The 12,588-nt window shown below is 41.2% G+C and overlaps 1 protein-coding gene across 1 annotated transcript; it reads left to right on the forward strand.

The window, feature by feature from the left end:
* The first annotated feature begins 263 nt into the window (after window positions 1-263).
* On the forward strand, window positions 264-12,343 carry LOC123517095 (O-acyltransferase like protein-like). The gene is made up of 5 exons (XM_045277334.1): window positions 264-324; window positions 10,818-10,979; window positions 11,661-11,809; window positions 11,954-12,062; window positions 12,174-12,343. The coding sequence occupies exons 1-5, from the start codon at window positions 264-266 to the stop codon at window positions 12,341-12,343; spliced, it is 651 nt and encodes a 216-aa protein (XP_045133269.1).
* The last annotated feature ends 245 nt before the right edge of the window (window positions 12,344-12,588 follow it).

Below are 12,588 nucleotides of genomic sequence, written 5' to 3' on the forward strand. Positions count from 1 at the left end.
ATTTGCTGTTATTGTACACTGTGTATTGTTTTCTGGAAGATAGATAACTTTGAAACCAAGCATGTGGTAACCCCGAATGCCACTTTTTAACTTTACTAAGAGGATTTCATGGGATATTGTATCAAAGGCCTTTGAAAAGTCACAAAAAACTGATATTTGCTGTAATTTGTTGTCTATTGCATTGTGAATATTTTGACAAAGTTTGTGTAGGGCAAGTTCAGGAGTAGTCTTTGTGTTTTCAGTTTCACGTGGTACCTACCGACATGCAGCTGTACCTGGTGGCTCCACTTATCATCCTCCCTCTTTACTTCACCAAAAAGTTTGGTGAGTGCCTCTCTTCTGTTGCTGTGGAGTAGTAAGATGGTCCATGAGGCTGTTCCTTTCAACCATTGGCTGGCAGGGCTAACATAGTGAATGTGTGTGTGTGTGTGTGTATTTACCTTGTTGTAGTTTTACAGGCTTTATGCTCGTGTGGTCCCGTCTGCATATCTACACTTATCCAGTTTTTCTTTAAAACTCTGCACACTCTTTGCTGACACCACTTCTTCACTCAAACTGTTCCATGTCTCAACACATCTTTGCAGGATACTATATTTTTTTAACATCTCTCAGACATCTTCCCTTTCTTAGCTTTTTACTATGCGATCTTGTGCTTCGAATGTCATATTCTTCTCTCAGGATCAGTTTCTCATTATCCACTTGGTCCATTCCGTTCATCAATTTATAAACTTGTATCAGATCCCCTCTCTCTCTTCTCTGTTTCAGGGTTGGTAGATCCATAGCCTTTAGTCTCTCCTCATATGTCATCCCTTCAAATTCTGGAACCATTCTTGTAGCCATTTTTTGTAGTCTCTCCAACTTCCTTATATGTTTCTTTTTATGGAGGGGTCCACACAACTCCTGCATATTCCAATCTGGGTCTTATTATAGTACTTATCAATTTCTTCATCATTTCTTTGTCCATGTAGTGAAATGCTGATCCAATATTCCTTACCAAATTATGTCTCTGAAAATTCTATCAATATGGCTTACTGGTTGATTGTTTTCTTCCATCGTCACTCCCAAGTCCTTTTCCTTTTTTCCTTTTTCTAGTTCTACTTCATCTCCCATCTTAGATTCCCACTGGTCGTCTTTCACTCTTTCCTCTCTCCATGATATGGCTTTTGTCCACATTGAATTCCATCTCCCATTTTTTACTCCATTTCCAGATCTTGTTTAAGTCTTCCTGCAGTATTTCACTATCCTCTTTTTGCTTTATAACTGCATAGTTTTGCATCATCCGCAAACAGATTTATGTAGCTGTTCACTCCCTCTGGCATGTCATTTATATATATATAGAAAAAGTATTGGTGTCAATACTGACCCCTGTGGCACTCCACTTTCTACTGCTCTCCACTTGGACTTCACATCTTTTAACTACCGTCCTTATTTCTCTCCCCCTCAAATAATTTTTCATCCATCTCAATGTGCTTCCTTTTAAGCCACTTTTCTCCTCTAACTTCCACAGTAATCTTGCATGTGACACTTTGTCAAACGCCTTTTTTAAATCCAAATAAATAGTCAACCCATCCCTCTCTCTCTTGTACTCTATCAACTATTCTAGAGTAGAAACTCTGTAAATTTGTTACACACGACTGACCTTTTCTAAAACCAAATTGGCTATTTGATATTAATTTGTTGTCTTCAAGAAACTCAATCCATTGTTTCTTTATTACTCTTTCACATATCTTGCATATTATATTAGTTAGTGATACTGGTCTGTGATTTAATTGTTCTTCCTTCATTCCTTTCTTATATATGGGAACCACCTCAGCTCTTTTCCATTCTGCTCGTACTGTTCCATTTTCTATTGAGCATTTTATGATGTATATAGGACTTGCTAGTTCTTTTGTGTGTGTGTAATTCACCTCGGTTGCCTACTGGTCACCCAGCCAGTCTCATTCGGAGCAGCTCAGAGCTCATAGACCATCTTCATAGACTGATACCACAACACACTCCACACATAAAGGCCACAACCCTCCAGTTACATCCTGTACCTATTTACTGCTAGGTGAACACACCCACACATTTATTTTGCCTATTTGCTTCCTCACTCGAACCTCCTCTCATTTCGAGTTTCTAACCACTACACCTGTGTGTGTGTGTGTGTGTGTGTGTGTGTGTGTGTGTGTGTGTGTGTGTGTGTGTGTGTATTCACTGTTTGATCTGCTGCAGTCTCTGACAGACAGCCAGACTTACCCACAGCGAGCTCAGAGCTCATTATTTCCATCTTATATCTGAGACCAGGCACACACCACACACCGGGACAACAAGGTCACAACTCCTCGATTTACATCCTTCCTACTCACTGCTTGAACACTACACTGAAAGGAGACACACCCAAATATCTCCACCAGAATCATCTCTTATCTCTTTAAGCCAGCGCTCTAACCACTGAGCTCCCCTTTGTGTGTTGTGTGTGTTTTAAGTTATATGTAACAGCTTTTTCTGAAATACTCATTCTGAAAAATCTGAGCAGTGATGATATCTGATGAGTCATTATCTGTGAAATTCAACTGTTCTAAACAAGCATTATACATAAGTGAGTTTTCTTATTATATCCATCTTGACTGGTGGAACAGACAGGCGTGTTTTGACTTAGACAGACAGTTTTTTTTTCAACTCCATGTGACCTGATTCTGTATGTCAGCCATTGTTTGATGTGTTCTGATGTTGTTATGTTATTCCACACAACTCTGTTCCTGCTGACTCTCTCTCCATCTTCCTCTCACTCATTTACCAATATGACCTTCCTCCTGTCTATTGTAATCCTTTTGTGTGTGTGTGTGTGTGTGTGTGTGTGTGTGTGTGTGTGTGTGTGTGTGTGTGTGTGTATTTACCTAATTGTATTTACCTAATTGTAACATACGGGAAAAGAGCTATGCTCGTGTTGTCCCGTCTCCATATCTATTAATGTCCAGCTTTTTCTTAAAATCATGAATATTCCTTGCGTTGACCACTTCCACGTCTAAACTATTCCATGCTTCCACCCTTCTATGAGGAAGCTATATTTTTCACATCTCTCCTATAAGTGGCCATTTTAGTTTTTCCCATGCCCTCTCGACATTCTTTCATTCCACATACACAGATCTTCCCTATCCATTTTTCCATGCCAATCATCACTCTGTATATTGCTATCAGGTCTCCCTTTCTTCTGTTTTCCAGGGTCGGAAGTTGCATTCTTTTCAGTCTGTCTTCATAAGTCAAATCTCTTAAGTCAGGCACCATTTTGTTGCAGCCCTCTGTACTTTCTCTAGTTTCCTTATGTGTTTCTTTAAGTTCGGAGCCCACTGTATTGTTGCATATTCAAGCCTCGGTCTTATCATTGCAGTAATTATTTTCTTCATCATTTCTTCATCTAAATATACGAACGCCACTCTTATGTTCCTCAATAAGTTCAATACTTCTCCAATTATTTTGTTTATATGTCTCTCTGGCGATAGGTCATTGGTAATTGTCACCCCAAGGTCTTTTTCTTCATGACTGGTTTTATGTCTTCATTTCCTATCTTGTACATACTCCTGATTCTTCTTTCACTCTTGCCAAACTCTATTTTCTTGCATTTTGTCGTGTTGAACTCCATTTGCCATGTACAGCTCCATTTCCATATTCTGTCCAAGTCTTCCTGGAGTAGTTCGCAATCTTTGTCACATCTCACTTTTCTTAACAATTTTGCATCGTCTGCAAATAGGCTCACATAACTGGACACCCCATCCACCATGTCATTTATGTAGACCGCGAACATTACTGGTGCCAACACTGATCCCTGTGGAACTCCACTCTCCACCAAGCCCCATTCTGATGGTCTGTCCTTAATTATTGTTCTCATTTCTCTTCCTACCAAAAGTCTTCCATCCATTTTAGTAAACTGCCATGCACTCCTCCTACCATTTCAAGTTTCCAGATCAGTCTCCGGTGTGGTACCTTATCAAAGGCCTTTTTTAAATCCAGATATATTCCATCAGCCCAACCATCTCTTTCCTGTATTACATCTATCACCCTCGAATAGTAACATATCAGGTTTGTCGTGCATGAACGCCCTTTTCTAAAACCAAATTGACACTCACAAAGTATGTCATTTTTCTCCAAGAAGTCTGTCCATCTATTCTTCACCACCCTCTCACACATCTTAGCTACCACACTTGTAAGTGACACTGGTCTATAGTTCAATGGGTCTCTCTTGTTACCTGATTTATAGATTGGGACAATGTTAGCTCTTTTCCAGTCTTGGGGCACTACACCTTCCCTTAATGAGGCATCAATTACTTCACAAACTTTTTCTGCCAGTTGCTCCTGCATTCTCTTAAAATCCATCCTGATACCCCATCAGGTCCCACAGCTTTTCTCACTTCTAAACTCCCCATCATATTCTTGATCTCCTCCACAGTTACTTGAAACTCCTTCATAATCCCTTTCTGTTCCATTACCAGTGGTTTGTCAAAAGCAGTCTCCTTTGTGAATACCTTCCGAAAGCATCCATTCATAGCCTCTGCCATTTCCTGGGATCTTCACTGCATACTCCATTTACTTCTAAACTTTCAATACTTTCTCTATTTTTGATGTTGTTGTTCACATGTCTGTAAAAAGCCTTGGTTGGTCTTTACATTTATCAATTATATCCTTTTCTTGTTTCTTTCTTTCTTCTCTTCTAATCAACACATATTCATTTCTTGCTCTTTTGTAACTTTCCCACTGCTTAATCCGTCTTTTCCTTCTCCACCTCTTCCATGCATCCTCTTTTCTTGTTCTAGCCTTTTCACATCTATCGTTAAACCAGTCCTGCTTTCCAACTTCTCTATGTTGTCTTATTGGTACAAATTTTTCTCACCTTCTTTGTATATTTTTATAAATTCCTTCCACTTTTCATTTGCTCCTTAGCACTCTTGAATTTCATCCAATTTGTCTCTTGAAAGAATTTCTTTAGGTTTCCAAAATCTGTCTTGGCATAATTCCATCTTCCCACTTTATATTCTTCATTTCTTCTAGATTTCTCTTCATCTATCACCTTGAACTCCAAAACTGCATGATCACTCTTTGCTAAAGGGCACTCCACCCTCATCTCCTCAATGACCATTGGCTCTGTACTAAAGACCAAGTCCAGTCTTGACGATGCTCCCTCTCCTCCAAACCTAGTATCTTCTTTGACCCACTGAGTTAACACATTTTCCATTGCCAGTGTCAATAGTGTATTTCCCCATGTTGTCTCTGATCCTTCCATTGACCAGTCCTCCCAACACACCTCTTTACAATTAAAATCTCCCATCATTATAGTTCGTTCACAGCCACCCAACATTTCTTCCAGACATGTTCCTGTATCACTTATCATTTCTTCATATTCCTGTACTGACCATGCATTTGTCTTAGGTGGTACGTACACCACTATGTAGTGCCTCTTTTTCCTTCATTAGTTTCTGCTCTGATCTTTAGCACTTCTGCCTTTCCCATACCTTCTTTCACTTGATCCACCTTTATATCTTTTTAACCAGCAACATCACTCCTCCTCCCATCTTACCTACTCTATTTCTTTTCCAAACATTATATTTCCTTCTCCAACCATCATCAGGTCTTCTCCCTCTCTCAGTTTTGTTTCAGTAAGACCCACAATATCTGGGTTCTTGTCCCTCAAGTAATCGTTGAGTTCTAAAATCCCGATATCACTCCATTTATGTTGGAATACATTACATTCCGCTCATACGTAAGTTTCTTTAGTCCTTTCTTGCTGTACTTTTCTGGGTTATGAACCACTTCCTCAGTCTCATATCCAAGATTCTCCAGAAAAACTCTTTCTTCTCCTCTTCTGTCCTCTCTTCATTTTTTCAAAGCCTCCTTTCTCAACTCATTTAACATTTCTCTTTCCTTTTCACCGAGATCTCTTCTCAACCAAATCTTCCTTGTTGTTTCCTGCTGGGCTAGCCTCCATGACTTCTCCACCAATTCATCTACATCCTTTTGTGACTTAAGTTTGATTCTTATTGGCCTCATACCTTCTCTTGTGAACTTTCCAATTCTATGGAAGTCCTCTATTTCTTGTACTAGGTCTTTTCCTCCTCCTGCACCACATTAATGATATTATTTATCACCTTTTTATGTTTTCTCTCTCTCCATTTTACTCGGTGTCTTATCCTCCTCCACACCAAATATCACCACACATCTCTTTTTGTCTACAGTTTCCCTCACCAATGTCTCATTTGACTTAATAACCTTCACCACTTTCTCAGCAATCTTCTCTTCTATGATCTGTTGATCTATAATTTCAGCAAGGCCCAAAGTTTTCTCCCCAGACTCTTTGATTTCCTTTTCCAGACTTGCAACTTTGTAATTTACCTCCTTTCTTTCCACTTCCTGACTTTTTTTCCATTCAGCCTGCTTCTCCATCACTTTTCCTAGAGATTCTCCACATTTTCGCAATTCACTTTAATTAACTTAACTTCCTCTTTCAGTACTGCATTTTCCTTCTTCATATCGGCACTCTTTCATTACATTGTCATAACTCGTTTCCAGGCCCCATACTTTTCAAACAGTTTTTCAATTTTACCTTCCAACTCCAGAATTTTCTTCACATAAACGCTCTTCTCCATTATTCCTTGAAATCCTGTGAAGTCTGATTCATCTTTCGAGTTCACGGCCGCCATGTTGCGCAGATGTAAACAAACCAGCTGATGGCTCAAACGCAGGCTACAGTTTATATTCACCTTCCCTGGACATTATTTTGCTAATCAACAGTTAACATGACTATATGGAGACGGGACAAACATTACAAGCTCCTTTCCCACCTTAGTTACTCTTAGGCAATGGCAACTGTAGAATTAGAGATGATTGCTCTAGAGCTCAGCGACCACATCCGCCATCGACGGTGTCCCGTGTGTGTGTGTGTGTGTGTGTGTGTGTGTGTGTGTGTGTGTGTGTGTGTGTATTTACCTAGTTGTAGTTTTACAAGGCCTGGGCTTTATGCTCGTGTGGCCCCGTCTCCATATCTACACTTACCCAATTTTTCTTTAAAATTATGCACACTTGTTGCTGACACCACTTCTTCACTCAAACTGTTCCACGTCTCAACACATCTTTGCGGGAAACTATATTTGTGTGTGTGTGTGTGTGTGTGTGTGTGTGTGTGTGTGTGGTGCCTTGTCTTGATCATCTTGTATGATATTGCTAGCCTGTCGTGTAGAAAACACCCTTCAAAATCTTCGTATCTTCCTCTGGAGCTTGTTAAACTATCCCTGGAACCATGATAATCACTATAACTTCCATTGGAGGCTGTTAAACTATCCCTTGAAAACCTTAGTAACTTCCTCTCATTGCCACAGACAGGAAGGTTAAGGAAATGTCACAACAGAGGTAGGCTGGCAGTCACTCACTTACTCTGTTTCTTGCAGGCAGAAAATGAGCAATGACTACATGAAGAAGATTTATACTCCGCCCTGGACACGTGCTAGCCCGTGGTTGGCTGGTGTGTGGCTGGGCTACATCTTCTACCGACAAGGCGACAAAAAATACAAAATGAATGCTGTGAGTGGTGTGTGTGTGTGTGTGTGTGTGTATTTACCTATTTGTGTATTACAGGGCCCGAGCTAAGCTCTCTGTGTCCTGCCTCCTTGGCCACTCCTGTCATATCTCTCTCTCATCTGATTGTGTGTGTGTGTGTGTGTGTATTTACCTAGTTGTAGTTACCTAGTTATATGTTACAGGGTTTGAATGGGGCTCATAGTGACCTGTCTCCATATCTACATTTATCTAACTTCTTAAATTTGTGCACATTTTCTGGTGTTACAATGTCTTCACTTAATCCATTCCAGCTGTCTACTGTCCTGTGTGGATAACTGAATTTCTTGATATTCGTATGACACTGACTTTTTATGATTTTCTTGGAATGTCCTCTTGTTTGTCTCCCTGCTCCGTCAGTGTTACCAGGTCTTGTCTATCTATCTTCATACAGTTTACTAACTTATACAGTAAGACCTCGCTATACGGTAGTTCTTTATCTGGTAAATTCACAGTTACGGTATTTGGAAATTACTACCCTCAATTCAATATATGGTAAGAAAAATTCATAGATACGGTATCCGCTCATGATATCCAAGAGGGCCCAGTGGGGAGCAGGGGTGACGACTTCATCCACGCCACACCTCCCCACCACTCACAGTACTGACTTTAACTTGACAACCCTTGGAGCCTATATTATCTCTTCCCCTCCCCCCCCTTTTTTTTTTTTACTGCATTACATATTACTTACATGCTTCACTAATTAGATGAATAAATGGAATATTAAAGGGTCTATTGTAAGCACAAATATATTCATAAGTATGGTAAACATTTAAAGCCTACTACCAGCGGCGAACCATGCAGCAACTGATAAAGGACACAGATGGGCCTGGCAAGCCCACTATCAGAGAATTGCGGAAGTCGTATAATATCAAGCACGCCTTAGATAACATCAAGTCATCTTGGGACGAAGTGAAAACGTCTACCATGAACTTGGCGTGGAATAAAGTATGGCCAGAATGCACGCATGACTTCCCAGGCTCTGCTGAAGATGACTTTGGTGCGATCAGAAATGACATAATAAATCTGTGCCATAGGGCTGGCTTCAATGAAGTTGATGATGATGTTCAAGATCTTTTGGAAAGCCATGCTGAACCTCTCTCAAATGATGAACTTATAGAGCTAGACAAGGCATCACAGGAGGCAGAAAAAGAGGGAGATGAGGAAGAAGAATCTGTGCGTGGCCTGGACAACAACACTCTTAGAGAATGTCTCAGTGATATTGAGACAGCTCTGGAAACCCTGAAGGAACGTGACCCAAATCCTGCCAGGAGTAGCAAAGTGGCTCATGACGTAGAGAAAGGTGTCAAGATTTATCAAGAAATCTATGATGGAAAAAGAAGAAAAACCAAACAGTCCTCCATCTACTCATTTTTCAAGCCAGTCAGACATACCGTCCCTGTCACACCTGCCAACCCTGCTAGCGCTGGTCCTTCCACATCCGCTGCCGACGGTTCTACAGCTGGCCCTTCCTCCATATCCTCTTTTCAAAGTAGTGAAATGTGCCGACCCTGCTACAGCTGGCCCTTCCACATCAGCTTCCGACACTGCAGACGATGTCATCTTAACCTTGTCTGCCAACTCGGTGAAAGATGAGTAAGGGCTGAAGTCCCTACTGTCCCTTAGCCTCGGGAGGGACACCATCTGATAGAATACATGGCGAGTGAAATTTTCTGGTATTTCTTTTGTGCAGTACTTTACATTTTTTTTTATATGAATATTTTCATGTATTTTCATTTTTGTAGGGGTGACTTTTGACGTGCTGGAACGCATTCCCTATTATTACATATTATAATGGGTTCGGTATACGGTAATTTCAATATGCGGTAAGGTTTTCAGGAACACATATGTACCGTGTAACGAGGACTTACTGTACATTGTTATTAGGTCTCTTTCTCTTTCCCGTCTATTCTTCAAAGTTGGTAGCTCCATCTACTTCGATCTTTCTTCATAGGGAAGATCTTTTATTTCAGGGACCATCTTTGTAGCAGCCCTTTGTATCCTTTCTAGTTTCTTGATATCTTTCTGCCTATATGGTGACCACACCACTGCTGCATATTCTAGTCTAGGTCTTATCATAGTGGTTAATATCTTTTTCATCATACTTTTATCCATGTAATTGAATGCCACCCTCATGTTCATTAGTGTCTTGTACAATCACTCTCGGGTCTTTCTCTTCACTTCTTTTCGTAATGATCTCTTCTCCCATTTTATATTCCCATGTAGGTCTTCTATTACTTTTACCCATTTCCATTACATGGCATTTCTTAGCATTAAATTCTAATTTCCACTTCTGACTCCATCTCCAGATCTTATCAATATCTTTCTGTAATTCCATACAATCATTTTGTTTTTTTATAACTCTCAAAAGCTTGGCATCATCTGCAAACAAATTTATATAACTACTCAAACCCTCTTTTATATCGTTGACATACATTTGGAACATTATTGGTGCCAACACCAACCCCTTGTATAATGGGACTTTATTGGCTCTTTTCCATTCCTTTGGTACCTTCCCTTCCCTTAAAGAGTTGTTAATTACATCCCAAATTGGTTCTGCCAGTTGCTCACTACATTCCCTTGTGTCCATCCTGACACTCCATCTGGTGCCATTGCTTTCCTCACATCCACCTTTTCTAGCAATTCTCTTATTTTTTGTTTTCTTACCACGATGTCTCTTAATCCTTCCTGTGCCGCTGGGTTGATTGGCTTTATAAACTCTCCCTCTTCATTAAATACTGATTTAAAGCTCTCATTCATAAGTTCACTCATTTCTTCTGATGTTTCGTATATTGTATTCCCCTTAATCAACTTAGTAATGGTCTCTCTGTTTGTCATTTTACCATTTAAATATTTATAAAAAAGCTTGGGTGCTTTTTCACATTTCTTCACTACATCCTTTTCAAAGTTTCTCTCCTCCTCCCTTCTTATCCTAATGTATTAATTTTGTGCCTCTTTATACTGCTTCCTATTTATTTCATTACGTTGCCTTCTTAATTTTTTCCATGCTGCATCCTTGCACTTTTTAACTTTTGCACATATAGCATTATACCAGGTGTGTGTTGTATATGTGTGTTTGAGATGTGGTGGGGTTACTGGAGTTTTCAAGGTTGTTTACATGATTCTAGTAATACTACAAGCTAAGCTAAGCTAAGCTAACCTAACCTAACCTAACGTAAGCTAACCTAACCTGACCCCATAGCTGACAGTGTGTGTGGGTTGGACGTTGGCTGCAGTGACGGGGCTGCTGGTGGTGTTTGGCATGTTCAGCTACAACAGGGTGGTGGTGCCCATGCCCTACGAGGTGATGACGCAATTGGTGTATGGCGGCGGGCACCGGCTTGCCTGGGGCGCGGTGCTGGCGTGGGTGGTGTTTGCGTGTCACAATGGCTATGGAGGTGAGTGGAGGAGTGGTGGTGAGTGGCTGGGGTTTATTAGTTAATTGTGTTTTACAGGATTGAGTCTGGTTTTTTAAAGGCAAATTGTCTAATCTGTAAGGTATGAATGATGTGTGTGTGTGTTTAAAGCTATGAACGCTGCTCCTTACACACAGGTTGGTGCATGGTGTTGGCTGTATTGCCCTACGTACATCTTGCTTTTTTTTATTTTATTTTATTTTATTTATTTTTTTTTTTTGTAGTTTCTTCCTGTGTCCTCAGTGTTCGTTGTTGTGGCACCATAAAGTGTGGCGAGCCTTTCAAGTGGTGGAGTGTGGAGTGTCTGTATTTTCTGGCTGTGTGATAAATATTGGTTGTTTTCAAGGTTCCAGTGGTGGTTATACCATGCCAGCTGCACAGGCTGACTTACCACCTGTCACTAAGACTGTGGAGTGTCTGTATTTTCTGGCTGTGTGTGATAAATATTGGGTGTTTTCAAGGGTTTGTAAGGTTCCAGTGGTGGTTATATCATGCCAGCTGCACAGGCTGACTTACCACCTGTCACTAAGACTCAGAGTGGATGGCAGTTGTAAGTTGGCAGTGAGCTGTGTTTCCATTGGTTGTCCTCCTCCTCCACTTGCCTGACTTATTAATTGTTATCCTGTTGTTAGTCATGCATTTTTTTATTAATGTTTGTGGCAGGTGTGGTGAACGGGTTCCTGTCTCACCCGGTGTGGCAGCCCATCAGTCGCCTCACGTACACCACCTACCTGCTGGCACTGTCCCTGCAGAGCATCATCATCTACAACACCAGCCAGGGTGGCGCATACTACTTCACACACCTCAACACGGTAATGACATCTCTCTCTTTCTCCCTAGTGATCTTTGTTGATATGTTTTATAAAAACAGCTTGGAATCATGTTATGGTATGTATAGTTCCTCACCACATCCCATCCCTCACCTCATCTCACCTGGTGTCACTGTTGCCCATCAGCTCATCTCCACGGTGGGGGCGGTGGTGGTGACGCTGCCGCTGGCCCTGCTGCTGTCCCTGCTGGCTGAGTCCCCCGTGGTGGGCCTGGAGCGAATGCTGCTGAGGCCCAGTGAGTGTTTGTCTGTTTGTTGGTGTTTGGATGAGAACATGACATAGGCACACTTTTTATGGGCACCTTATTGTTCATTTGTTGGCTGACACAAGTCTCCACTGACCACAGACCACAACTCACCGCGGCCTGCACCGCCCAGTGAAGGGAAGGCTACCCCACCACCCCCTGCCACCCTCGATGGTGACAGTGCAGAGGTAGACAGCACCACAACCACCACCAATGGAGTTAGCTTCTCTAATCCTGTCTTCACTGTGGAGGAGGCAGCCAAGGAAACCTGAGGTGTGGCTGGGGCCATGGCCAGCCAATGCAGGAACCTCCTCCCTCCACTAGGAAAGCTGCTACTGCTACTACTACTACTACTACTACTACTACTACTACTACTACTACTAGATATTACTATTATTAGACGTTATCATTACTTACTACTGTAGGCAGAGGTTTCCAAACTTTTTCATTGTTTCATTCCGCTTATTGTGCCACATGAAACATGTCACCCCTCTCACAAAGTGTTGTTTATAATGAT

Source organism: Portunus trituberculatus, chromosome 1 (genome assembly GCF_017591435.1).
Source record: "Portunus trituberculatus isolate SZX2019 chromosome 1, ASM1759143v1, whole genome shotgun sequence".
NCBI lineage: Eukaryota > Metazoa > Arthropoda > Malacostraca > Decapoda > Portunidae > Portunus > Portunus trituberculatus.